Source organism: Leptosomus discolor, chromosome 3 (genome assembly GCF_034619465.1).
Source record: "Leptosomus discolor isolate bLepDis1 chromosome 3, bLepDis1.hap2, whole genome shotgun sequence".
Taxonomy (NCBI): domain Eukaryota; kingdom Metazoa; phylum Chordata; class Aves; order Leptosomiformes; family Leptosomidae; genus Leptosomus; species Leptosomus discolor.
Genome location: NC_141393.1, coordinates 43,153,174 through 43,178,133, shown reverse-complemented (window position 1 = coordinate 43,178,133; position 24,960 = coordinate 43,153,174). Strand labels below are relative to the sequence as shown.

Genomic DNA, 24,960 nt, shown 5'->3' with positions numbered 1-24,960 from the left:
GGATTTCTTCTAGAAAGCTGAAGTAATTTGGACTGTAACTAACAGCTGAAAGGAGGATTCTAATGTTTTGAAATTACAGGGGTGAAGCCCTTTGGCGCTTTGCAAGTTGATAATGGGACTGTGAGGGCTGTGAGAATTTTCACAGTATAAAGTAACCAAGATAAGGATGAGAATGTCTAAATTAAGTGTTGGCTAATACATAGTATGTGTATGAAAAGCTAATTGATCTGGAAGGTTGTAATCAGCTTAAATTCCACCTACTGAATTATTGATAAAATTGGAAGCTGGCCATAGGGGACCTTAATTTGATTGTTATCTGATTACATTAGAGAAATTATAAATTTATTCTGGTCTGTAGTCAGCAAGTACATTTACATAGTAATGAAATAATAATGAAAACATGATCATGTTCATACTTCAGAAGTATGAACTTTGTGGCTGAACAGAATTCTTCAAAGGTTTATTCATTTGGAGAAGAGGGTTGGAAATCAAGACTGATGTAGCCAGGCAAGCTAGCTGCATATTCTTCCCAGCTCAGACTTTTTATACTGATCTGTATTCTGTGGGCTACTAGACTAAAAGTGACGGTTCACAGCAATAAAAGGAATCCCTTCACCTTTCAGCTGTGGTAATATGGCATGACTTTTGCTCCAACCCCCTTGATTTCACAGCTTCTAAAACTACGTGGAAGTGTTAGCTGCTACCCCATTTCAGTGTGGGATATCAAAAGTGTAGTGACCAGTACTGACGTGCCTCATTTAGCAGTACTAAACCCAGATGATACAAGTACATGCTGTTTCCATACCCAGTAGTGCTGCTGCAGAAGGTGTAGCCAGTACTTGTGTTGGGAGTTGCACCTTGTGCAACTGAGGATAATTGTTAAGTTTAGGACAAAAGAACAAGGTATTGCAAAGACTGCCTTGATAGTGAGTGAGAAGAAATTGTACCTAGCTTCAGGACGCTGATACTTAAGTAAAAAGGATTACATTGTCACAAGCCGTCAGTGTGTGTCTTGGGCGGAGAAGGGAAAAATATGAAAGAGAACGGTTTGTGATGATAGATAACCAATCTTAGAAATAGCTGCTTTCTGCATCTCTAGGAAACTGTCTGGTCTTCCTCCAAAACTAATGATCTTGCTTGCTGTTCAGGTATAGAGCTGCATAATGCCAGTTCAAGTTAGATTCCGTTGGATTTCTTTTACTGAATGATCCGGCATTTTGCCCCTGTAGTGCTTTGACTGGCACACAAAAGCCAGCAGTTGAGCCAGGGTGTCTCGTCGAACAGTGCAGAGCACTAACCATGGATTCTGATGTCTATTCTTTTTTGGTCTGCTCTATGCTTTCTCCTGGGTTTTAGAGAAAGTGTCAGTGTTGGTGATGTGAGCAGAGCATGTTTCTGTCTCTGAGCCTCTGTAATACAGACAGATTCCCAAAGGCTTTACAACATCTGAGGTTAGAGATAAAAGGTAACTTACTGTTATAACTTACTGTTTAGTGTGTCCTGTGTAAATCCTGTCTGCTCCTCTCCACTGCCCCTCCAAACGAGTGTTTGCAGGTCAAATAAAAGGCGGCTAGCTTGTAATGCCTTAGGCATGAAGAACTGCATGGAGAAAAGTGAAGGAAAGCGGCACAGGCCCACAAACCAAATCTTAGAGCTAGTATTCTAATTATGCATGATTCAAAATGTCTAGTGTAATGTAGTTATTACCAGTAAATTGAGATATGCATTTATACATAATGAAGCAATAGGAATTAATATACCAATAGCTTGAACTTCCTGCTTTGATTCTCAAATTTTGGGTTTTTTTTAGAGAATGTGCTGCCTCTGTAGAGAAAGGGGCAGAATGTATAAATAGGGACAGAAGCATGGCACCAAAACTGTAAATCAGGAACCAGGATCAGCAGAACTTGCCTTTGTAACCTCTTGCCTGGTTCATATTAGTGCCCTGGGCATGTAAGAAGCAGGGCATGAACTAAGCATGTTTAGGGGCGAGATGAGGTTTCTCACCTGCTGCAGCTGTAGCAAGGAAAAGGGTGCAGAGTTTCTTACAAGGTGCAGGGGGAAGCAACTGGTGGGCAAAAAAAGAAAAACCACAAACACAAAACAACACAAAAAAAGTCACAGAAACCACAGACTTAAGTTGTGTGTAGTATTTGCCAGACATTAGGTAATAAGCTTGGGTGTGGTGAGAGAAATTATTTGGAGAAGACTGAAATTAATAAGCACAGTACATATATTTCAGGTGTTGAATAGCTTTTTAATAGACAGTATTTTCAGGTAACTCTAGCCACATAGGCAGCTGTACTGAAGCATACTGGTATCAGCCAGCAATAATGGCACCTGCAGGAATGAACCTGAAAATACTGGTAATCTTGTATATTTTTTAAGTTCTTTAAAGAGATTTTTAAAAACAGAAAATGAGATTTGATCAGTGAAGGTCTTTATCTTCTGCAACACAGGTTGCAATAGTCTTTTCTCTTTATTTCACTTATTAAATAAAAGGGAATTTGGGTGCCATCTTTCTGTAAACTTTTAGTGTGTTCTCTGTAATCTTTCCCAGGTCTTTTAGTGGATAGTGCAGTGAATTTCTGATGGCAGTTTGAAAATAACATAGAATATGTGGCATAGCCTACGTCACTAATACTTTTCCAAGTTTAAACCTGTATTCAAACATGTAGAATACTAGCTTGTTACTGCAGAGTTCCAGACTTCCAGCTTAGCTTAATTTTGTAGGTGGGCTTAACTTGTGCAGAACACTTCTCCATGTACAGATGCTCAGTCCTCTTTCTTAAATAGAAAGAGGAAGTGTCTTGGAGGAAGAAATTGTGTGTCAAGTTAACTCCTGTTCATACTTCATAGACAGTCATCCATAAAGCACTGTGATTTGGGTTCAGAATGGGGGTTGTGTTTTTCTCATGAATGCTCTTTCTGGATACACAAGAATTGCCAAATGATGATAAGAATACTGTAAGGGGAGATAACTATTTTATGGTATCAGAAGTTAGACTAACTGAAATCCTTTGAGCCAACTTCTTCAAGCAAAAAGGGAACTTGTAAAACAAGGTTAGCGCAGCTGTTAGCCATGGTGGTATTCTTTAGAATGCTTCACATTGTTTTAAACCCTGTTGAATACATTTTCTTTTGTGTGATGAGTAAGCAGTTGCATCCTTTGTTAACGCTTATTCCCTTCAATCTAAAACCTGGGGAATGAGGTACTTTAGGATGTCAGTGAAGATACCCTCCTTTTGAAAAGTATGATACTACAGCAAAGGAGAAGTGCTAGTTATAGATTCTTAAAAATTACCTTAGTACTTAAAAGATGGGACAGAAAATATTTCTTACACTGAACTTCTGATGGCATGCTTATGTGGATTAGTGGAGGAAATAATGGTGTCACTAGGATCTATGTACTCCCATTGTACGTGTGTTTTATGTGGTAACAGTGAACAAATGTCTCCCTGCAAATTCTGATGTTTTTCCAAAAGGCAGCTTGCTTTTATATCTATGCATCTTTGAAGATTTCAAGATAAGATTTTATTCTTTTGACACTGTAAAGAGGAACTGTTTAAAAATGAACTTGGAAACTCTGCACCTGTACACAAATTTTTTAGCAATAAAGCAGCACAGGCTGAGAATGCACTAGAACTGGATGTGTCATTTGTTCAGAAGACAAATTAACTGGCTTACTATACACTCCACTTCTGAGATGTGTTTGTACTTGCTGTACCTTTGTCAGAACTTAACCATTTGAGCTAAACTCAATATGCTGGATATCTGCTTTGGGTCAAGGTGTTGCAGCAGACTTCAGGCAAAAGAGCCTCTGACTTCTTGGAAGGCAACTAAAGCAGAATGGTTACTCCACTCATAGTAAGATGGGCGACTTACCAGACAAAAGCTTCAAGGGTTGTTTTTGACAGTAGCAGAAAGCTTCTGTTGCTTGTATAGATTGTAGTAAGCCCCTCAGAAAACTGTTCCATGTATGTGGATTGTCTGTTGTTGTGGCAACTACATTTGTGAAAAATTCCTTCTGTGGTTGGCATGTCACAGGCTGCAGAGAGGCATAACTTTCCTTGCAGTTGCTGCTGACAGCAGTTTTGGGAAGTGCTGTAATGCAGCAGCACCACAGCACCTCCTGAGGACTGTGCCAAAGCAGTCACAGCTCCCAACCTTCCTACAAGCTTTCCAAAACGTGTTATGGATTGCTAGCCCTTATGCTGGTTTATAGAAGATTCACAGTATCATTGTTACTTCAGTAGCCTCTTCAACCTCCTTAATTTGTTTCATTTTCTGGTTGGTTTTGTCTTTAGATTCCAGAGAAGACAGCTGATGGTTAGCTAATGTAAGAAGGCCTGACCTTGAGACTTGCTATGTAGTTGATAATCATTTAAATGGGGAATGCATCCCTCCCAAGGCAGGCTGGCCCTGGCTGCACTTAAAGCTAGAACACATCCCTCAAGATGCCTAGTTAGGGGCAATCAGGTTCTACACTAGAATAAGAAAAAGAAATTCAAATCTGGGACAGGCTCTGTCTTTCAGAAATAAAAGTTTATAAGCATCACTTAAATAAAAATGCACCCCTAGGTTTAAGGTGATACCTCAGGTAAATATTCATCTCCAATTACTGAAGATAATGTATTTACTTTATAGGGCTTTCTTCTTAAACCAGAATTTCCTTAGAACACTGTACTGCTGAGAGTGTCAGCCAGGCAATAGTCAGTGCCAAACAGGCATGAAGCACCACAGCTTGACTCAACAGAGCAGAGGTCCTCCCAGTTCCAAAGATTAGAGAAAGAGTTTAAAAAAAAATCTACCATCTCTTATTTAGCACATATACTTGTTATTTATTTAAATTCATGCTAAGTAATGTGAGGAACCATCAATTTAGTGCTTCATGAATGAACCAGGACCAAAGCAAGAAAAACAGATGGCTTTTTTCTGCAAACATAATCTAAGGAAAACAAGTGGCCTTATGCCTCACATGGTATTAGCTGTGATCTCCACAGTATCTATTTCTGAATTTCAGCTTTTTATTTAAAGTTTCTTCTTTACAACTGTAAAGATAATACAAAAAACCATAACTGACAGCTTGCTTTCCCTTGTGGACACATAGCTAAATGAAGCAAGATGATTTAACACAGTAGCGATGTAAGATATAGAGAAACAGTCTCAATGCTGAAACCAGAATGAAAAGGTAAAAGTGAGTAGTCCTGTTATCAATCACATTTTTTAGACTGATGCAACAACAAAGGGGCTGTTGCTTAGGAAGTAACACAGAGGTGAAGATATACAATGGAAAACACTGACCCAAGATGGGAAGATGCTTGCACAAAATGAGCTTAGGCACAAGACCCCAGTTAAAGACCAACAGGCCCTTAAACATGCAGAAGTCACTGCACAACACAACTTCAAACACGCCTTTGTTCTTAATAGTGAAACGATCAAATAGAGCAAATCCTAACTTTACACGCATGTACAGTGACAACTGTTAAGAACAACCTTCTAGTTGAGGGGCAAGGATACAGCTCATTTTAGAGAAGATAACAGTTATCATTACAGGCAATGAAACAGATCTTACAAGAGTGTAACATTTACTTCACGTAGTTACTTTGATAGCCCAAATTTAGCTGGCATTGAAAAGCACTGTATTTTTGCACGTAACGCCTGTCAAATTTGTAAAACACAAATAGTAAAAATAATTTAGATAGCATATAGTATTAGAATTTAACAGAGAGGGCCCCTCCTCTCCCTGCAGAATGGCTGTTGATATTCTATGTTATTGCTTAATCAGAACAAACTGAGACAACCTGAACTCTTCTTCAAAAATCAGCACAGTAAACATTAGTAGTAGTCTAAGTACCAGCTGCCCACCTAAAGCCTCTGAGGTGCCTTGCAGTGAGTTCTGTCCCCTCTGCTCCAAGCCCATTACAAGTTTTTTTACACATAAAACATTTAAGACAGTTAAATACAGTGTGTAGCAGCACCAGCAGCGAGGGGGAGTGTAATCTGCCAATCACATACGGAAGTTGAAGTAAGGGAACAGCAAATTGCATCACTGGAATTAAGTTGATCAAATAAATACAATTCTCTCTAGACTATTAGAGACAACTGCTAAACTTTATGGAAGGTTTAAAACATCAGCTCTTTAGGCAGCAAAAGGGAGAGGAAAAGGACCCTTCATCTTCCAACCGACAAGAATTAGGGATAAAGTTACTCTGTCCCAATAACAAGGGGTAAGTAGCATTTGCTCTTTGCCATCAAATTATTTTCTACAGGTTTGGAAAGAAGCAGAGCCCATTCGAAACAAGAGAGAAATGCTAATGAGTGCCCATTAGGTATTTTTTATAAAACATCTTGACTGGCCAAGTGAATCACCAGGCAGATCATCACTTCAGCAGAGCGGTGTTCTCACGATTGCGAAGTGAAGGATGAAAGACTGTTCTTTGTTCACAACTTCAGCCCCCAACAGAAAGGCTCAAATCTGTTCAAGGCAGTTGCTCACAGTCTAAGCTTCAGGGAGCTGCCAGAACCTGGCTGTCCTGCGCAGCCACAGGGCTGCACTTCCAGAGGACTTGGCAGGCACGGGGGTTGCCCTTGACTTTGAAATCCAAAACCCTGCACTCCAGCCAGCATTGTGCCATCCACATCCATGCGCTGAGCACACTGTGCAGCTTCTGTAGCATGCTAGCTTGCTCCTTTTGCAGGCCACACGCGCAAGCAAACCTAAAAGAACAGATTAGGAGGCCATTTAGCAGTGCCTGACATACCAGATGTAGCTAAGGAGCCACTCAGCCAACAGCTGGCTGCCATTAACACTGCATCTATAGCAAAAGGCAGGACAAGATCTTCAGATCGTTGTAAGAATGTTCAGTTTACAATAGCTCCTCTTAAATACCATCTTGTTTGTACGTTTTGTGTAGTTCCAGAAACCTGGTTTTAGTACTTCAAAGGCTATTCTTCCCCCTGAAGTCATCAGAGAGAATCAAAGTCATAGTTATACTGTCCCAGAAAGTTATGTGCTGCACAGGTGAGCTATTCAGTTTTCCAAGCACAACTTCAGTCTGTCAGATTTTCAGTGCATTGAAGGGATGCACTTAAGCATTGGTTCCTTCCGTACACAGATAAAGTGACAGATCAACACTCAAACCCATTCTGGTTTCATCATAACGAACAAACTCAGCAGAGATGCAGAAACAACTCCAGCAGTTCTTGAAAATGGCGTATTATTAGCTGACCCTGACTACCACATATCCTGGTGGAAGACTAACTGGATCTGATGCAACGCTTCGCCTTTCTGCCACATCATTCTTTTGTTCCAGTTCCTCCAGCTTCTTCATCAGCAATTCTATGCGAATGTGGACCTTCACAAGCTTTTCTTTCAGCTAGAAAAAGAGAGAAACAAGAGTATTAGAGAAAAGTGTCCTAACGCTGATCTTTTTGAATGATCTGCACCCCACTTTCAGTGGCTAAAGAGCAGCTGACTTTCAAGATGGAAGATTACACTGGGCTTTAAACTCTACACTGCGTGTCTAGTACAGCCCAAACTGGCACCCAAATCAGAGGCCTGTGCTAAAAAGAGGAGACAGATTAATGTGTGCCAGTGCGACCCCTTCCAGAGATTATGGAAATACTCTGCTGTAGGAGAGAGTTGTTGGAGCCTTACTGCGATCGATACAATCTTTCCTGCTTTGGCAGTATCTGGACAGACTGTTTCTCCATTAGCTTAGGAATACATGGGGTCAGTCCCTCAAAAATGTCATTTCCAGAGCCTGAGGGTTAAGTTAGCACACCTAAAGCACAAGAGTAAAATCCTGCTGACGTTATGTCTCAAAAAACAAAGACCAGGTTCTCGCACTTCTTCTAGTCAGCAAGCAAACTCTCCATGGTCACATACTTTGTGTTTGCAATGAAGTACTACCATATTTTTTTTACTTCATAAAAACATGTCTCTACTATAGAAGCCTTGCCTGGATAAGATTTTTGCATTTTAGCCTCTCTTGACCTATAAAACCACTGTGATCTCATGGTAAGGCACTGGAAGACGACTTTAAAGAGGACAAAACTTCAGGAATGTCACAGGCCCATTTCCATGCTTAGACCAGAAACTAAGAAAGAAAAAAAAAAAGTAAGGAACAAATAAGCCTATAAATACTGGATACACTGGCTCTGTCTTACAGTAACTTTATTTGAACTATGGGACAGACAATTTGCTAAGTTAACAACTAACCAAGTTACGGAAAAGAACATCCAATTTAAACACCAAAAAACCCGAGGGAGGTTCTAGTGTTGTCTCTGAAACTACAAGTAAATATTACCATGCTGTTTTGAGCCCACATAGCCACAAATACACCTGTGCTAGAATCCCCTTCAAATTAACAAATTGTTCTTTTTTAAAGTCTTCAACAGTGATTTATCAATCCTAGGGACAACACGAGTAGTAATTCTTAGGTGAAGTCTGTCTAAGTGATTCTTGGGTTTTTTTCTTTTCAAAGCGTGGAGTTAAAAGGATAACACACTTTTGCCAGAAGATTAGCTAGAACTGGCTATGTTTTGCAGATAAGTTGTTCTAGAAAGTTTTGCATGTCTCACACATTAAGTCAGTCACTGTACTAAAAGTCAGCATTTTCTCCATCTTATGAACTTAAAAAAAAAAAGCAATTGTTTCAATATTTTTGGACTAACATCTAAAAATATCAGCATTTCAAAAAGATTTTCTATACAAATTAATGTAGAAACCTTACTTCCTGCAGTTGTTTCTTCAAGGTCACAGCAGGAAAATTCACCTTAGAAGCTTCTATTATCATTTGGTTTTGTAAGAGGTAACTGGAAAACAAAAAGCAAAAGGGAAAAAAAAAAAAAACAAGAAAAACAATTAAAACCCCCATAGTTACAGTCATTGTTTATCCAGATTATTTGAGATGATTTTAAAGCAGATACAAAGTTGTTGCCAAAAGTACTCAATACTTTATGAAAATACTAACCACTTAACGATGGTTTTACTTTGAAATTGTTAGATCCTCTCATCACCAGCTGTAAGTTGTTTACAGTTTCTATAGTCAAGTCCTCAATCCATCATGAAACTACTTTGATACCTTACACTAGTTAAGCGAATCTGGAACTTAAGATTTCAGCATTGCAAACAACTAAATTTAAACCTTGACATCACATGAGGACACTCAAGAAGCACAAAGCAAATCAAACGGTGTCACACCAACACAAACAATTTAAAGACAGAGGATATTAAAATCCCACACCAATGTGCTCAGTCAAAATTAAAGCCGCTTTTGTTAGCTGTAGATGAGTTCTACAGCCCTTTGCAATAGCTTACAAATTCCCACTCATGAATAGAGCAGCAGAAGTCACTCATTATCAGTGTGAAAAAAAACCCAACAAAACAACAAAAGAAACCCCGAACTGAGATGTTTTAATTTAGGTAACAGACCTTTCAGGGAAGGAGCAGAAGAAAGAGACCTAAAGGCTCAGCTTCGCTCAAATGTTCTTCACCAACAAAGGTTAGAGCAGCAAAACTTTTGAGTTTAACAGAAACAAATTCCCCCAAAATCACTGACTGTAAGGATACAGTACACTCACCAGAAGATGCTGTCCTTGAAGAAACAGAAGAAGTCTCGGAGATACGCCAGGTCACTGGTGGTAGAATAAAGCATGAAGCCCACGATCACACCACATGACCGACAGGATAACTCCTTGTAAGCACTGAAAGGAGAATGGGAAAAATATTATTAAACAGAACCTTCTGAAACCATAGATACTGCATGCTTGACAGAGGACACTGAAACTTCAGTTCTACCAGGACAGCAAAACAAGACACAACAATGCTTTCTCCTTAAAGAAACAATATGTACAAAGGGAACGTGAATATAAAAAGTTGGGCACGTTTTGCAAGAAATAATCTCCGTAATAAGTGAAGTTGCAAGTAAGGAAGAAAACACATGTCTTATTACCACTGAGCGGGTTAGGCTATGCTACTCAAACATGATTTAACTGGTAAAGCAATGTCTGTGTCGGGTGGTAGATGTGAAATTTCCTGCTGATAAAACGAAGTATTGCCTCATGCAGAGAGAGGGGAAAAAAGCAAACCCAAACAAGTCTCATATTAAAAAAGTTCCTAGCCCTTGTAGCTTGTAAAATAGCCTTTAAACATCATTCAAACAAACTACTGGTTCTGTAAGCCCGCAGGTGATATTACATCCTTCTCATCAGACTAGGCCCAGAGTTACCAAACCTGTTGCTAACTGCAGGCTCATGAATAGAGCAGCAGAAGCTACCCATTATCAGTGTGAAAAAAAAACCCAACAAAACAAACCCCGAACTGAGATGTTTTAATTTAGGTAACAGACCTTTCAGGGAAGGAGCAGAAGAAAGAGACCTAAAGGCTCGGCTTCGCTCAAATATTCTTCACCGACAAAGGTTAGACCAGCAAAACTTTTGAGTTTAACAGAAATAAAGCTACATACCTACAAAAGGTTTCTCCATCCGACATGATGAAGCCCGGGTACAAAAAGCACTTCGGAGTTTACCAGGCCCGGAGGAAACCCCAGGGCACAAGTCAGAGGAGCTCCCGGCTCCCAGCTCTGCCGAAGCCCGGTTTTGCCCACAAAATGTACCGCGGCGACTGTTCCCGGCAGGCCCGGTGCCAAAAGCAAGAACTAGGTGAGCTACGCACCATCCCAGGAGGGCTCCCTCCAGGCCGATCATGAGTGAATCCTCCCACACTACGCCGTTAGTCACTTCTGAGGAGAAAGTGAGACCCGCTGAAACTGAGACCCCCGTACCAACCCCGCCCCGGCCGCCCCCCGTGCGCAAGGCAGTGAACCGCCCGCTCACTCCGCGGCCTCGGGGCGCCCAACGCCAAGCCCAGCCCAGCCCAGCCCCCGGGGCCAGGGGAAGGTCGGCGACCCTCGGGGGGCGGCAGCACAGACTCGGTCCCCCGCCCTCTCCCCCGCGCCCAGCCCTGCCGGGCGGGACCAGGCTCCCCCCGCCCTGCCCCGGGAGGGCCAGGCCGTCACTGACTGAAGCAGACGAGGACGCCGAGCCGCCGCTCCTCCAGCGCGCAGAGGTGCAGCGAGTCCCCCAGCACCGCCCAACAGCCGTGACACTGGAACACGGCGCAGTCCTCCGGCAGCAGCCCCTGTCGCCGCGGCAGCAACTCCGCCCTCGCGACCGGCGGCGGGGAAGGCGGCGGCACCGAGACACGCGTGTCAGGGGTGGGGCTCAGCAACCGCTCCACGGTGATAGACCCGCTCAGCTGCGGGTCCTGGAGGAGAGCCCGCAGCTGCCGCCGCACCGCCATCTTCTCCCGCCCCGCGTTCAAGCGCGGCGCCCACCTTCCCAGCAGCACAATTGGAGCGCGCCTCACACATCTGCGTTACTATTGGGCAACGGGTGCATCAATCCTCACCACCCGAGACTATTGGGAGGTGGGCCGCACCAAGCCATTCCGCTGTCCAATCAAATAGGGCTTTCACTCACGAGGAGCGCCTATCGCGTTTGAAAAAAAAGCACGCCTCGGTAGCCATGTCACCATTGGTGGTTTCCGTGCCCCCCTAGTTCTGCCCCCTTTGCCTCTCCCAACCAATGGCCTGGCGCGGCGGGTGGTTCGAACGGCGGGGGCGGGGACGAGGCGGGCCGTGTCAGTTGGGCGCGAGATTCGAAGAGCGGCGGTTGGCGCTGGGTGAGGCGGAGGGTCGGTGTTGCTGCCATGGCGCTTTCTTCGCTCCAGCAGCTGGACTCGCTGAAATACGTCGAGCTCCAGCGGATCGCGAAGGCCGCCGGTCTGAAGGCCAACCTCCGGGTGAGGCGGGGGCGGCTGCCGCGGCTGGGAGAGAGTGGCGTCGCTGCCGCCGACCTGAGCGGGGGGCGGCTGGGGGAAGCTCCGGATTCCCTCCCGCCCGCCCTCCGAAGAGCGGCCCCGGCTCTGGCGTTACCCTCTGCCCGGCTGCGAGCTGAGGAGAGCGGGTGGCGTGTAGGGAACGTGCCCCGCCGCCCCCGCGAGCGTTGTTCTCGTTTTGGGTACCGTGCTGGGTCACGTCCCCTCCCCTCCCGGGACGGGAGGCGGCGCCGGCTGGGGCGCAGCCCGGGCCCGCGGCGGGGCGGCGGCGGCTTCTCACTGAAGCGTCCCTTCATCCGGGAAGGCCTAATTTTCCTTGTTATTTATTGCTTGTTCTTGTTATTTTATTGCTGTCAGGACACGTTGAAGGGGGGAGAAGAATGCTTTGCGCGTAGTATAGACCAGGCGGCAGTTATTGCAGAAATTTGATGTGGTTTTAATTCACGTTCAGCTACGCAGAGCTGCTAAAAACAGTCAGTCTTATTCATCCTTGAACAACTAAACTTTCTGGAAAACGGACGGACCGGAAGATACCTAGTCGGGGAAATTCGTCTTTGTGCCTCTGTGGGGAATGTGCTGCGTGTTTACCTGGCGCCTTAGGCGCTTTCTCCGATTTGAGTGAAGCTCTAGGCACGCCGTTTTCCGCTGGATTCGGGAAATGTTCTGTTTTTTTTTGTTGGATCAATTTATCGGACGCTAGTTGAGTTGGTGCAGCTTTTTGTTTGATGACTTAATGCAGTATTTGGTTCACAAGTTGTTTTGATTTCTCTCCAGGCAGACAAATTGCTGAAAGCACTGAAGGAACACTTCAAAAATGAAGATGAAAATGAAAATAAGGTAATAGGCAATAAATTAGCCAGTCTTTTTTAAGAGAGAGAGCCCTAACTTTCTAACTAGTAGAGCAGGGCATGCCTGGAAGGTTGTTTTTTACTGTGGTGTTAACTATAATAAAAATACTTTTGTCTTAACAGTGCCTTGAGTTTAATGCATTCATGTGCTGATAGAAACAGATGTGCTAATATTAACTTTGAAGTGGCCTCCTACATGACCCAAAGCTGATTTCCTTTCAGCTGCCAAAAATTAATAATGTATTTTTCAGCATCAGTACAAAATTATTCTCTGTGAACACTAACATTTAATTTCCATTGAACAAATCTTCGTTCTTGCCTAGTTGGCTCCAGACACTAGTCAGTACCAAATATAAAAATATTTTATTCATTTTGCATGCGTAGATGAAAGGGACTAGATACTCCTCAGAAAGCGTTTTGCATCTACTGCAATTTACTGACACTGTAATGAAAGCAATACAATCGTGAGGTTTCCTTTATGCATTTCTTAATATGTGTTTCTCATAACTATTTTTTTAAGTTTTCTGTAAGCTGAATAATTTTTTGGGTATGGTGATGTTTTTTACATTTTTGAGAGAAAGTAAATTGGTATCTGCTCTTTCTAAAAGGTATCTCCCTTTAAGTGCTTCCTTTAAAACCTTTAAAAGTTTGAGGAACTGGTCTAATACTTGTCAGCTTATTTTTAATTTTAACAAGCATGGAAGAGGCTCTGATTTTTTTGGTGGAGAGTATTCCACAGAAATGTACAAATCTGGGAGGGTCACAGCATCATGCAAGTCTGGTTTCAAATACATAGGTTTTTGTATAGTCTTACTAAAATGTTATATAATAAAACAACTGTAGGACTTCTTTTTAAAGTCTTCAAGCAACGAGCTTTGTTTAGGGAAATCTAGATACTGCCAATTTCTTGATTACTATGCTACTAAATGGTGTGCTACTATATTTCCTCCATGTGAAATACTTTTTCCAATGATAAAATTGAAACTATCTGTTTGGAGTATATAATTTATGTTTGTGTCAGACATGTTCCACACTACAGTATTTTTCTGCTACAGGGCTCTGAAAAAAGTGCATCTCCTTCCATTGAATCAGATGAGCTGAGCAATCGGGAGGAAATTATGCTGGATTCAGTGTGTTTTGTTACAAAAAGACGTAGTAAAGAAAAGAAAATAACCAGAAAAAAGAGCTCCAATGAGGAAAGGAATTCCAGTGAAGAAAATCCAAGGCTTTCTGATGAGGAGGTGGTGATTTGCACTGCTTGGTTTTGTGTGCTGGCCATCCCTCTTTCCCTCCAAGCATAATTTAAACACACTTGATTTTTTTTTTTTTTTTTTTCCTACCACCCTTTAACAGGTGGTATATGTTTTATATATATATACATATATGTGTGTGTGTGTAAGAATTTTGTGTGCAAATGTTCTGGTACTGGTCTTCTTTACTTTGTAGCACTGGTTTTGTCTATTTTGACTATATGCTGTTCTGTAATGAACAGAGATTACTTGTTACTCATTACTTCAAGCAAATAAATTAAATTTCTCTAAGAAATATACAATTCCAAACACCTTATCTGAATGTATGACTGCTTTCACTAGTTCATCATAGTATTCTGAATATTAGACTAGTTTCAGAATTTAACTAAAGTAAGGCTATCTTCACTTTCTTTATATAGAAAAAATTAACAGAAATTGGATGATTGCCTAAACATCACAATTTTTTTAATTCCCACTTGTCTAAGTGGGTTCTCTATTGATGGGTTGCATGACTGAAGGAGGGGAAGTTTCAAGGCGAGACAGAGGTAGAATTAGTTTCCTCTAAAATTACATGCAAGTAGTGAACTATGAACTGTGTGAAAGAGTTTTACTGATTTAGAGGAGGGAAATGAGAAGATGAAGAGCGTTAGTCTGTTGGTGTTAGGTAGAGAATTGTACAGTAACCAAAGCTACCATTGAAAAAAGTAACATAGCCAGTGAATTTATTTTTACTTGCAAGTAATTAATTTTTGTCAATAAAGGCAACTTTATACTAAAGTGTTAGAGCTGTGCAGGTAAAAGCTTTCCAATATGGGTCTGTCTGAAATACCAGGATAAGTATTTCACAGGTTGGACTTCAGAATGTCTCTAGCTCAATTGCCCAATCAAAGCAGAGTCAGACCACTGAAGGCTTCATCTAATCTGATATTGAAAACCTCCAAGATGGAGGCTGGGCAACCTGTTCGACTGACAGCCTGCTCTCAGAACCACAGCCTTTCTTTAGAACGCTGTCCATCTTCTTGGAATGCACTGTTTAAATGAAGTATGTTTAAACTGCAGGAGCATTCTGAAATGAAAGAAAACGAAGTGCCCCCGGGTGAGCATGAGAAGGTGCAGAAGGTATTAAAAAATGAGGAACAAGTAACTAAAAAGAGAGCTACTAAGAACCCAGGGATGGGTACTGATCAGAAAGCACAACCAAAGACTTCCACTAGAAGTGGTGGAGATGAACGTAAGTAGAAAATTCAAAGAAAGTAAGTTTAGTAATTTGTACTACTTAAAATGCACCTTTTGGTAATTCTATCGTGTCTGCAAAGTTGTTTGTTTTTGTTTTTGTTTTTTTTTCGTGGCAGGTCTAGTGATCAGTACCTTATTTGGGGATATCAGAAAAAAATCTCTCATTTGAGTTTGTGTACTTGTTTGTTTAACATACTGAAACACAAATTCTGCAATGCAGGAATTCTGTTGGCTTTGACTTCAGAACTCTGGACCTGATGTTTTTAGTTGGTTATTTCTCGAAGGTCTGAGGTCTTTGAGTCTTGTACCTCGTTTAGGATCAGTGCCTTTTGGAACACTCCTGAGATGCTACCCAGCTCCTTTAAAAAGTGGCGAGAAAGGGAGCGCTTCCTTCCTCATGCTTTGTTTTTCTTTTCCTACAGATGAACAGGTTTTGTCATTTTTCTTCCCAGGAGTAAATTAGTAGAAAAGGACATGGGCAGATCCTTCATAATTTCTTTAAACTGCCCAACAATACCTGAATGTATTACAATGGATCACTTTTCTATCTGGTGGCTTTTTTAGACCTTCAAACATGATGCTACTGAAAAAGTATGAATTAATTTCTCCCCCACTCCTTTGTGCATGCAGCTGACAAGAAGAACTGAGTTTGTCTGCCCAATCTGATTATTTACTGATATTGTGGGTCGGTCAAGATGCATACTGTTATTTGCTCCTGTTACACTAAGTGTACATAGTCCTTGAGCTGTGTTTATGGACGCTCTTGCTGTTCAGTAGAATTTACAAGGATGTTCTTATTGGAGCCTTCTATGATTTTGAAACTAATTTAGAAAATGAGGATTATTTTCAAGGAAGGTTCTTCTAAAAACAGAAGCAATAGAATATGTAGAGGATGCTTTAGCTGAGGCAGCATTCAGCCTGACAGTCGGCACAGTACTCATCTCTTCCTATGCATACTGCTCCCTGTTTTTTTTTGGTTTGTTTTCCTTTTTTTTTTTTTCCCAGTAATTTTGGACAGCAAGAGCTCTGTAACAGAAAAATGCTATGTCTGCATTTAGTGTTGAAAAGTTGATTTCTTTTTTTTTTTTTTCCCAACAACCCCCCATCATTTGTTTCCAGTGAGGATTTCTTTCAATGTTTTGAGGTCATCCGAGTTTACTTTAAAGGGGATGTGAATTAACAGAAAAGCAAATGTTTGCTTTTGATATGCAAATATTGAACTCGATGTGAAGTCTGTGCCTGATTTTTTTTTTTCCTTGCTAAAATGAAATTAATCACTAAAACATGAACATGAGCTTAATACTATGCCTGAGAGCAGAGGTGATAAAAAAGAACTTAGACTCTGTATAAGGCGGAGGCAGAAAAGCTGGCCAAAAGGTATTTCTTTATTATCAACATTTAAAACCCACTAGCTTATTAAATAGATCAAGACCTGTGAATTTAAAGATGTTTTTGCTTATCACAAGCATAGTTCTCATGTTAACTTCCTCTGTGAAATACTTTACTATCGAGAGATAATACCCTAGTATGACTGTAAGGTTCACGCTTGGCTTGTAGTTTCTCCAGACGTGCTGTTACTGACAGAGCATTTAAAAGGTTTTGGGGAGACTTGGGACGTTCCTATTCCAGCTGATGTGTTTATTTTTCAAAACCTAAATGCACTTTGAGGAGACATGGTGTGTTTTGGAACAAATACCTTTAAAAAGGTTGTGATAGTGTTAAAATATTTTCCAGGAGTTCTAATGATTTTGTCTAATCTTACTGTACCAGGTGATGGTCATCATGCAGGAGGGAAGATCCCTTTATATGCAGGCCGTGCATCTAGGTCTGGGAAAGAAGGAATAAAAGCTACTACACCAAGTAAGATAACCTCCCATCTTTAGAAATAGACACGTTGTCTGTGTATGAAGGGAGACTTGACTTGGAGGTTTTTACAACCCAAAGTTCTATTTCTGCTTGAAGAAGAGAACATCCTCTCTTTAAAAAGCAAACAACCAAGAAAAGTTCCCAAAGTTTACATTTTAAGGTGTATCTTCCAACTTGTCAATTCATAGTAGTTAATGACTCACATGTATGTTATAAAACTGGTTTATCGAACACTTTAGTGTCTTTTGGATATAATGCTTGCATTCATGACTTCTCAAAACAACAAAGAGCAGGAAGACACACTATTACTCCCGCTTGATTAGCTTTCACTCTATAAATACTACTGTTGTACTGCATTGCTCTATATTAGCTCATTTGCGTCACTTCATAAAATACATCAATTTAAATAAAATTTCGAAGTATTTCTTTTTCAGCTGCAGAATTTGGGGGTTGGACTGGATGATCTTTAAAGGTCCCTTCCAGCCCAAGCCATGCTGCTATTCTATAATTCTCCAGAGCATGCACTAGGTAACTGGCTGTAGAGCTGGTGAGGTAGATTTTATTTCATACGGTTTGGTTACCTGTGTATACACAGTTTTTAATTAGAGGGATAAGTCACGCTTTCTTTGAGGCCATAATGATAGATGTTGCAAGATTCTCCTGTTAAGTAGTAAATCTCCTTAGCGGCTTATGAGATATGTGACTCTTCTTATTTTTGGAACTCCTTAGACTTTAAAAAGTTGCATGAGGCTCACTTCAAGAAAATGGAATCTATCGCTGACTACCTTGAGAGGAAAAAAAAAGTGATTGAAAACTGCAGCAGTTCCCTCAGCGAAGTCAAGGTAAGTTAGAACACAGGAAGACAGCCACGCTTCCTGTGTTAATTTCTTTCCAGAGCTTCTCTGGAAAGACAGTCCTGTAGAGTCTCTTTAGAGCAGTAAGTAGCTGCTCGTGTGTACGTGCAGTGGAATGTTATAATCAGTGAAACTGAACTGCCGTCCTGTATAACTGGTTCTATGTAGTTATCTGTATGTAACTTGTATAGTTGTGTAAGTTCTCATATATTAACAGTGTATGGTTGTAGTTATAGGAACCAACAAGTAACTTGTCAGTTTTGAATAAAAATAATTAAGTCACACTTTCTGTTGTGAAGGATCTTGTGGAGCTTTCGATTACAGCCATTTGAATTGCTGTAGAACTTAACCAAGGGGATGGGTTATTTTTCCAAGAATGGGAATTAAATATTAAGTTCTTTTTTTGTGCCTTAAAGAACCATTGTCCACTGACTGCATATGACTCTCCTTTAAAATACATGCAATATATGTTGTTCTCAGTGGCCCTGATTGTCAGTTCTTGCATTTCACACTTGTGTGGGTGAAAGCTGCTAATGGCGCCTCTTTCAGAGTGGGACAGACCTAAGGTGACCGGAATGTATTGGTGAATACAGGGAGGGGTATGTGAATGGACATACCAAAACAGCAACACTGAAACTCCTGCACACTATGCTTCTCTCTTCTATGGCACGTGTTGTATCAGTGTATACTTAAGACAAATTACGTTTGGCAGGTGCTGGCCAAAAAGTCAGATCACCCAAAAGCATCAGAAAAAGGGACTCCGTGTAAGAACTCCAAGGTATGTGTTGTCAGATCAGTCTAATAATAATAAAAGTACTTATGTTTAAAATATGCTTTTAAAGGAAAAAAAAAAAAAAGGAAAAAACTGAAGAGAGTATGCTTCTGATTCACTGTGTGTTTTCCCTGCCTCTTAGCTGCTTCTCTGATAATTATTTAGCAGAGTCTGCTAACTTGTGATTTGCTTTTCCCTAGAAACAGACCAGCAGCAAGGCATTTTTATTCAGCCCAAACCCAGAAAGAGACAGATTCTCTGCCACGTGCACTCCTAGTAATCTCTGGCGCTCACCACGGAGTTCTCTGAATGCTGCCAATCGAAGTATTTTATCTAGGAAATCTTCATTTAATCCGTCTGTCCTTTCAACAACCAAAATGAATGTCAGGTAAAAAGAACAAACCAAAACTACCAGTGAGCAGTTGGGTATCATACACCTGAAATAATCAACATTGACTGTGGTTTGACTATGTTATTTATACTCCAAACATGAACTATATGAGACTAATTCTGATCACTAACTTTCAGCCCAGCTTTATGGCTGGTTTAGGCCTTACTGTGCTGTTAATCTCTTGATTCTTCATTTTGATGTCTGATGGTAGAGGAATCTTGCATGCCTCTCAGCTTTCATTTTTCTAAACCCTTCAAGCCAAATTATCTTTCTTCTTTTACTGTGTTAGGTTTTTCCACTTTGTCAGGCAACCTAATAGTCTCTGTTATTTCTGAATCTTTGAGATTACTTAACCAGAGCTGTATGCAGTATTCCAAGTGAGCCTCCCAATGGACTCATCTGGAGTTTTTTGGGGGGACTCTCTTCCTTTTCTCCACAAACCCACCCCCCCCCCCCCCGATGTCACAGCAGGGGCTTGTCTTGTAGTGGACTACTGTAAGTAGACCGTTCCTAGCAGATGGGAACCAAGCTGACACCAGAAAGTCATGAGGAATTGCTAAATGAATGAGCTCATACTTGATGCTATTAAATCTCATCTCATTTCCTTTTAAAGCATCATGCACTCTTCATTATTCCTACACAGTAATCTAATTCTCTATTATGTTACTATTTCATGAACTTCTGTTATCTGTAAATTCCATTAGCTTACTACTAATTTTTCTAAAGTCTTGAACAAAAAACCTTTTAAAAGAAGGAATCAAAAGGACAGTCCATGTGGTACTCCATTGATAAATGCCCTTTCGTCTGGTTTTCTTTTCAGTGAAAGTCCTTGTCTCTGCTATTTCTTTGGTTTCTAATGATTGTACTAATTCCAAATTGATTCAGTTTACTAAACTTTCCAGTGGCTGAAGTTCAGATTTAGACATTCTATAATTTACTCATAGCCTTCTCTGACAATACCCAGATAATCTCTGGTGTCAGCTGTGCTACTTTCCACTTTTCTGATAACCTTCACTTCTTAACTTTGGCATGCCACGACCGCCATGGTCTTTTTCTCCCTGAATAAAGTGTGTGTGGGGGGTTGTTATTAAGTCAGATAGTGTGACTTCTAATATTGACATCTCCTAATAAATATTTATGGGACTTTTGAATGCAGTTCTTTTGCTGTTCAAAGGTCAAGATTGTAAAATCGAGCTCATGATCTTACTGGCTTTGTTTCTGCTTTAGATGTGCTGTCTCTGCAATAGATAACAACAAATGAAAACAGTATTTGTTCTGCCTCTGGTGTCAGATGGTCTTTACTGTGTTCACTGCAGCCCTACTTGAGTAAAACAAAACAGCACTTAGAATTTGCTTCTGTTCCACTTGTCCAAAGGTGTGCTAAGGTGGATCTTGCAAGCTGCACTTCATCCTTGAACATAGCTTTCTGCAACATTTCCTCACCGTCTTCCCGTATCTTGTAGGCTTTCAGCTTATTATCAGTACCTTGTTGATAAGGTTTGTTCATGGAAGGTTTTGAATTTTCTTTTGTGTGTCTATACATGTATGTACATGTCTACATTAAAAATGGGTGTGTACGTACACACATGCATACAGCACATGTGTCTTGGTATGCAGGTAACGTGTTGGTTTGACTAAAATTTCCAGCTTCTTCCTCTTGTACATCTTTTGAGTTCTAGAGTTCTGTTAGTTAATTTTCTTTCAGTTTTTCTTGATTTGAATCTTAAAATTAACAACATTTATATATAATTTTTAATTACAGAATCCAAAGCTAAAGCAAATCATATCTGTTGGTGAAGAAATCAACTAGCTTATTGCATCCAAATATATCCGCTCTCCAAAATAACAAGAAAGTCCAGTTCTTTAATTCCAATGGGTATTTGCGATGGCTCGTATCTTGAAAGCTGCCATCAAGGGTATTTTTAGTGCAGTTTATGCATAACCTGTGGAGATCTTGCACACAGTAAAACTTTAGCCGTAAGAAAAGTGGAACGCAGAACCTTTTACATTCTGTCATGTTGCTTATGTGCCTCGTAGATGACTTTGTCTTCATTTCTCTAATCCTTTTCAGGTTCTCAGAAGCCACAAAAGATAATGAGCATAAACGGTCTCTTACCAAGACTCCATCTAGAATGTCTCCATACTTGGAGGTCTGCACACCTGCTAGGCAGAAGAGCTGCAAACTGATGAGTCAGAAAACCGGCAAGGGACATGCAAGAAATAACGATCTGACTGCACCAAAGGGTAAAGTGGATGGTAAATATTTGGCTCTTTCAGATCAAGGGTTTTGTCTTACTGAATTACTATATAAATTTTTAATAACCTAACGTCTTGTAGTCCCAGGTTTTCATTTCATTCTCTAACTTACGACTGATTCTTTAGAAACTGCAGTAGTTTCTTTGTTTCCTTTGGTTTCCAGTATTTTGACTAAAATATACGGTACTTGGCTACTACAGAAAAGGGGACAGAAAACCTTCTAGACCTTTAGGGACTATGTAGCAAAAGATTCATGTAACAGGTACAGGGTGATCCTGTCTGCGGTGAGTGGAGTTCCTTATGCCCTCAAGGAGGTGTCATTCCCCTTGTGGGACTGGCATGCACCAGGCTTCTAGCTGTGTTTTAGGACAACCTGTAACGATCAGCCTGAACAACTCTGATCAAGCTAGGAACTAAAACCCCGTAAGGGAGAGCAGAAGTCCTCCATGATCTCTGTACCAGCATGGCTCTGCTATCTAAGCACTGGTACCCCATCACCACAGGTCAGAACCCAGCGTTGCCTGACTTGCTGTATGACAACACCAATGTTTTGTAGGCGGAAAGAAAAATTCCGCTGCTGATCTGAAGCTGCTGTGTCCTGGAAGAATGCTGCTTTTCTTAATGTGAAAATCCCCTGGCTTCCAAACAAGCATAAAGACTAGGAAACACAATCTGCTCTGAAGGACTAGAAAAATGCATGGAGCTATATGTGCTATTGTGCAGTACAACTGGAGCAAGAGGGCTGATACTCTGCAACTCCTGCTCTCTCCAGACCTGAAAACTCCCTCTTTCAAGAGAGCTCTCTTTGTGCAGTTCTCTCTTCAGAGGTCACAGGCAGCAGCATTTAATGGCTCTTTGGTTTCCATAGTTGTATGGGGATCTTCACAGGCACTTGGTAACTTGCTCTGTACAGTGAAGTTCTTGCTGCTATAACTACGGTATCTTGCTGCCTTTTGTAGTTGTCACCCCCTTCAAGTTCACGGCTCACGCTGCAGAACTCACAAGCGCCAAGAAGACATTTGATCTCAAAGCAAGTCTCTCGAGGCCGCTCCGGTATCAGCCACACAAAGGTACCGTGATCCTGCGCAGTTTGTGTTGCTCACACCCCTCACGCTCAACTGCCCGTAAAGCAGGCGTTGGTACAAAGCATTGTAGCAAAGCTTTTGGTCTCTTCCTGTCCCTTTCTGGATTCCCACACAGTCTGGGCACTGATATGTTAAATTTCTATAATGCCTCTCTAACTTCTATAGATGCTTTAAGAGCCTCCCTCATGAAAAATAAGCCTTTATGACCAAAAGCCCATAAATATAAGCATAAACATCCTTGTAGTTCACTGAACAGATGGATGTACAGGAAATACGAGAGAATCCTTACACAATGAGGCCTACCTTTATTTTATTTTCTTAAGAAAGTGTACTATTGGGTGAGAAGCTGAACTTTAACTGTTACTTTTGAGTACAGTCACCTGTTGCTACTTACAGAAATAGTACTTGTAGGGAATGGGCCGGTGGAGCTGAAGGGCATAGAATCTTCAAGTCAACCAGCAAAACCAGGCTAGCTGGTATAAACTTCACAATAATAAGTGAAGCACACAAGTACTGAACTAGTAATTCAATAGTCTCTCTTTGCCCCTGAATTGTAGGACGACTAAAACCATGGGGAGAATTTAAAGAAAATACTGTCCTAAATAAGTCTGTCAGTAGCAACATCTCTTCACGTAAGAAAGATTACAAGCAGCCGCATCTCCAGACAAGGTTAGTACCTGCTAGCTTTTTATGAATAGTGTTATTTAAAATAATAAGACGACGACTCATTTCTCTTTCCAGAATTTAAATATACAGTTCAGGAGAGAATACTTTTATGTTAAAGCAACTTTTGCTTCCAATAGTCTGTCTAGTATCAGGAAGGGGGAGTTCTGAAGCTGATAAGACTTTAATTCTATGAGCGCTATCAATTCTAGCGTTTGACGACTTTCACCTTGGAAGAAGCTGTGAATGTTGTTGTGTTGTTACCTTGAATGTTAGACCTGTACGCCTGAGCAGAAGTATTTGCCTGAATGTCTGGGTTCGATCCAAAATGGTAGCATTCCCTCTGCCAGAAGCAAGCGCAGGGTGCTGGTTTAATGAATGTTAAGCCGTGGTCAGCTGCAGCTTCCTTTGGCTGCCTGTGCCTCTGCCTTTAATGGAACTTGGTATGACCTGTCTCTCTTCTCTCTCCCCTTCAGGGAAGAAAGGCGTGAGAAACATGAGCAAGAGAGGAAAAAGAAAAAGGCTCAGGCTCTTGGAAACTGCAGAGGACTGTCTGTGGGTTAGGAGGAATAAGAAATATTTTAAAAATCGCTGTAAATACTGTTCCTGTCTTGTAAATACTTCTGCTGTCTGTGTGGTTCGGGTCAGTATTAGCTAGTGGAATCCGGAGAGCATTGAATGAGACCTTACAATGCATCTGAGTGTGACATTTTAGTGATCAACTTCTCCAGTGAGATGAGTTCTAAATTCTTAGGAGCTTAAAACTATCTCTAGTTGTTTAATAATGCTTTAATTTAACTAAAAGATGTTAAAGGAGAAAATGTAAGTGGAAGAAAGATGCTCAATTTAGGACAGACTTCTTCCTCCTTGCAACTTAGGACAGACTTTTCCACCAGAATGCGTTTGTTGCCCACTTTGGGCAACAAACTTCAAAACATTCCAGTGGTAAATTCCAGGAGTTGTAATGTCTGCTTGCCTCTTCTCCAGCTCAGCCCTTACGTTCTGTAATAGCAATTACTTGGCATTTCTAATCGCGCACTTATGAAGTAGTAGGGAATTTCCAAGAAAAGAAAAAATAGGCAAGCTGTCTGGAAAACTAAAAGCTTACAGCATAACATAACTGTAAAATACCACATTTTAAAAATGCAACAGGGAAGTGGCTTTACAGACTGCCTGCTGGATGCTTTGAAAAGTTATTCTGTTCCTTTCTATGGTAAACAGCAGATGCTAACAAAATTTTTCTGCTTTTCATCTCTATGGCTCTTGAAAGAGGTTACAGTAGTGTTAAGGCACATTCAGTACCTTAAATTTCAAAGGTGCTGTTGTTGTTACTTCCAAGAAACACATAGAAAAGCTGTCTGGATGTATTGTGGATGGAACTGGAAAGGTAATTTAGCCATTGTAATCTCAGCTAGAACTTTGAGCAAAGAATTGTTTCAATGAATTTAGTGGGCTATCCAACAAACATGCTGAAAAGTCAAGGACAAACTTTCATTGTTTTATAAACTTAATGGGGGGGAAATAAATATTTTGTATATATCCTGTTTATCACTGCTTATGTCATTTGGTGTTCTACGTGTAATCACCTCCTTTGTGTAGCACTAGTTCTGTTCACACTTGTATTTACTCCTTGGGGTCTTGTTTTGTGATGAGTTTTCCTTGGCACTAAGCCCGCCCACCACTTCATGAAAGCATGTGTGTTATGGTATCTTTGGGAATGACAGCCTTCCCCCTCCTTTGCTCTTAAGTTGCTTAATTCTGTGCAAGAGAAAAAAAGGATAGTACAACATGCTGCTTCAGCTTGCTTTATTGGGGCCTCTTCCCTCTGAAATACAGGTACATTTAACATTTGTAGAGTAGCTGAACAAGGTCACTGCTTAGATGAGACTGAGTT

General features: G+C 41.0%; 2 protein-coding genes across 3 annotated transcripts; one reads left to right on the top strand and one right to left on the bottom strand.

Annotated features, from left to right (window-relative positions):
- Positions 1-7,223: 7,223 nt before the first annotated feature.
- On the bottom strand, positions 7,224-11,308 carry OIP5 (Opa interacting protein 5). The gene is made up of 5 exons (XM_086463429.1): positions 11,029-11,308; positions 10,682-10,748; positions 9,589-9,711; positions 8,739-8,820; positions 7,224-7,379 (listed from the first exon to the last, which is right to left on the bottom strand). The coding sequence occupies exons 1-5, from the start codon at positions 11,306-11,308 to the stop codon at positions 7,224-7,226; spliced, it is 708 nt and encodes a 235-aa protein (XP_086319555.1).
- Positions 11,309-11,716: 408 nt separating this feature from the next.
- On the top strand, positions 11,717-23,630 carry NUSAP1 (nucleolar and spindle associated protein 1). 2 transcript variants are annotated; one of them, XM_086463322.1, is made up of 12 exons: positions 11,717-11,809; positions 12,620-12,682; positions 13,749-13,934; positions 15,003-15,174; positions 16,950-17,039; positions 17,775-17,887; positions 18,612-18,677; positions 18,872-19,059; positions 21,134-21,306; positions 22,278-22,388; positions 22,961-23,072; positions 23,543-23,630. In XM_086463322.1, exons 1-12 carry the CDS (start codon positions 11,717-11,719, stop codon positions 23,628-23,630), a joined length of 1,455 nt encoding a protein of 484 aa, XP_086319448.1. The 2 variants fall into 2 exon arrangements, with proteins under 2 accessions (XP_086319448.1, XP_086319449.1); XM_086463323.1 differs by lacking the exon at positions 18,612-18,677 and having other exon boundaries at positions 13,749-13,937; positions 15,006-15,174.
- Positions 23,631-24,960: the final 1,330 nt, after the last annotated feature.

Excerpts from the sequence above, each read along its gene's own strand:
- OIP5 (XM_086463429.1), bottom strand. The coding sequence starts at position 11,308 with ATGGCGGTGCGGCGGCAGCTGCGGGCTCTCCTCCAGGACCCGCAGCTG. Across the intron at positions 10,749-11,028 it reads CGGCGTCCTCGTCTGCTTCA|AAGTGACTAACGGCGTAGTG; the intron begins GTCAGTGACGGC and ends CTTTCTCCTCAG. Across the intron at positions 9,712-10,681 it reads GAGGGAGCCCTCCTGGGATG|TGCTTACAAGGAGTTATCCT; the intron begins GTGCGTAGCTCA and ends TTCTCCTTTCAG.
- NUSAP1 (XM_086463322.1), top strand. The coding sequence starts at position 11,717 with ATGGCGCTTTCTTCGCTCCAGCAGCTGGACTCGCTGAAATACGTCGAG. Across the intron at positions 15,175-16,949 it reads TAGAAGTGGTGGAGATGAAC|GTGATGGTCATCATGCAGGA; the intron begins GTAAGTAGAAAA and ends TTACTGTACCAG. Across the intron at positions 22,389-22,960 it reads CCGGTATCAGCCACACAAAG|GACGACTAAAACCATGGGGA; the intron begins GTACCGTGATCC and ends CCTGAATTGTAG.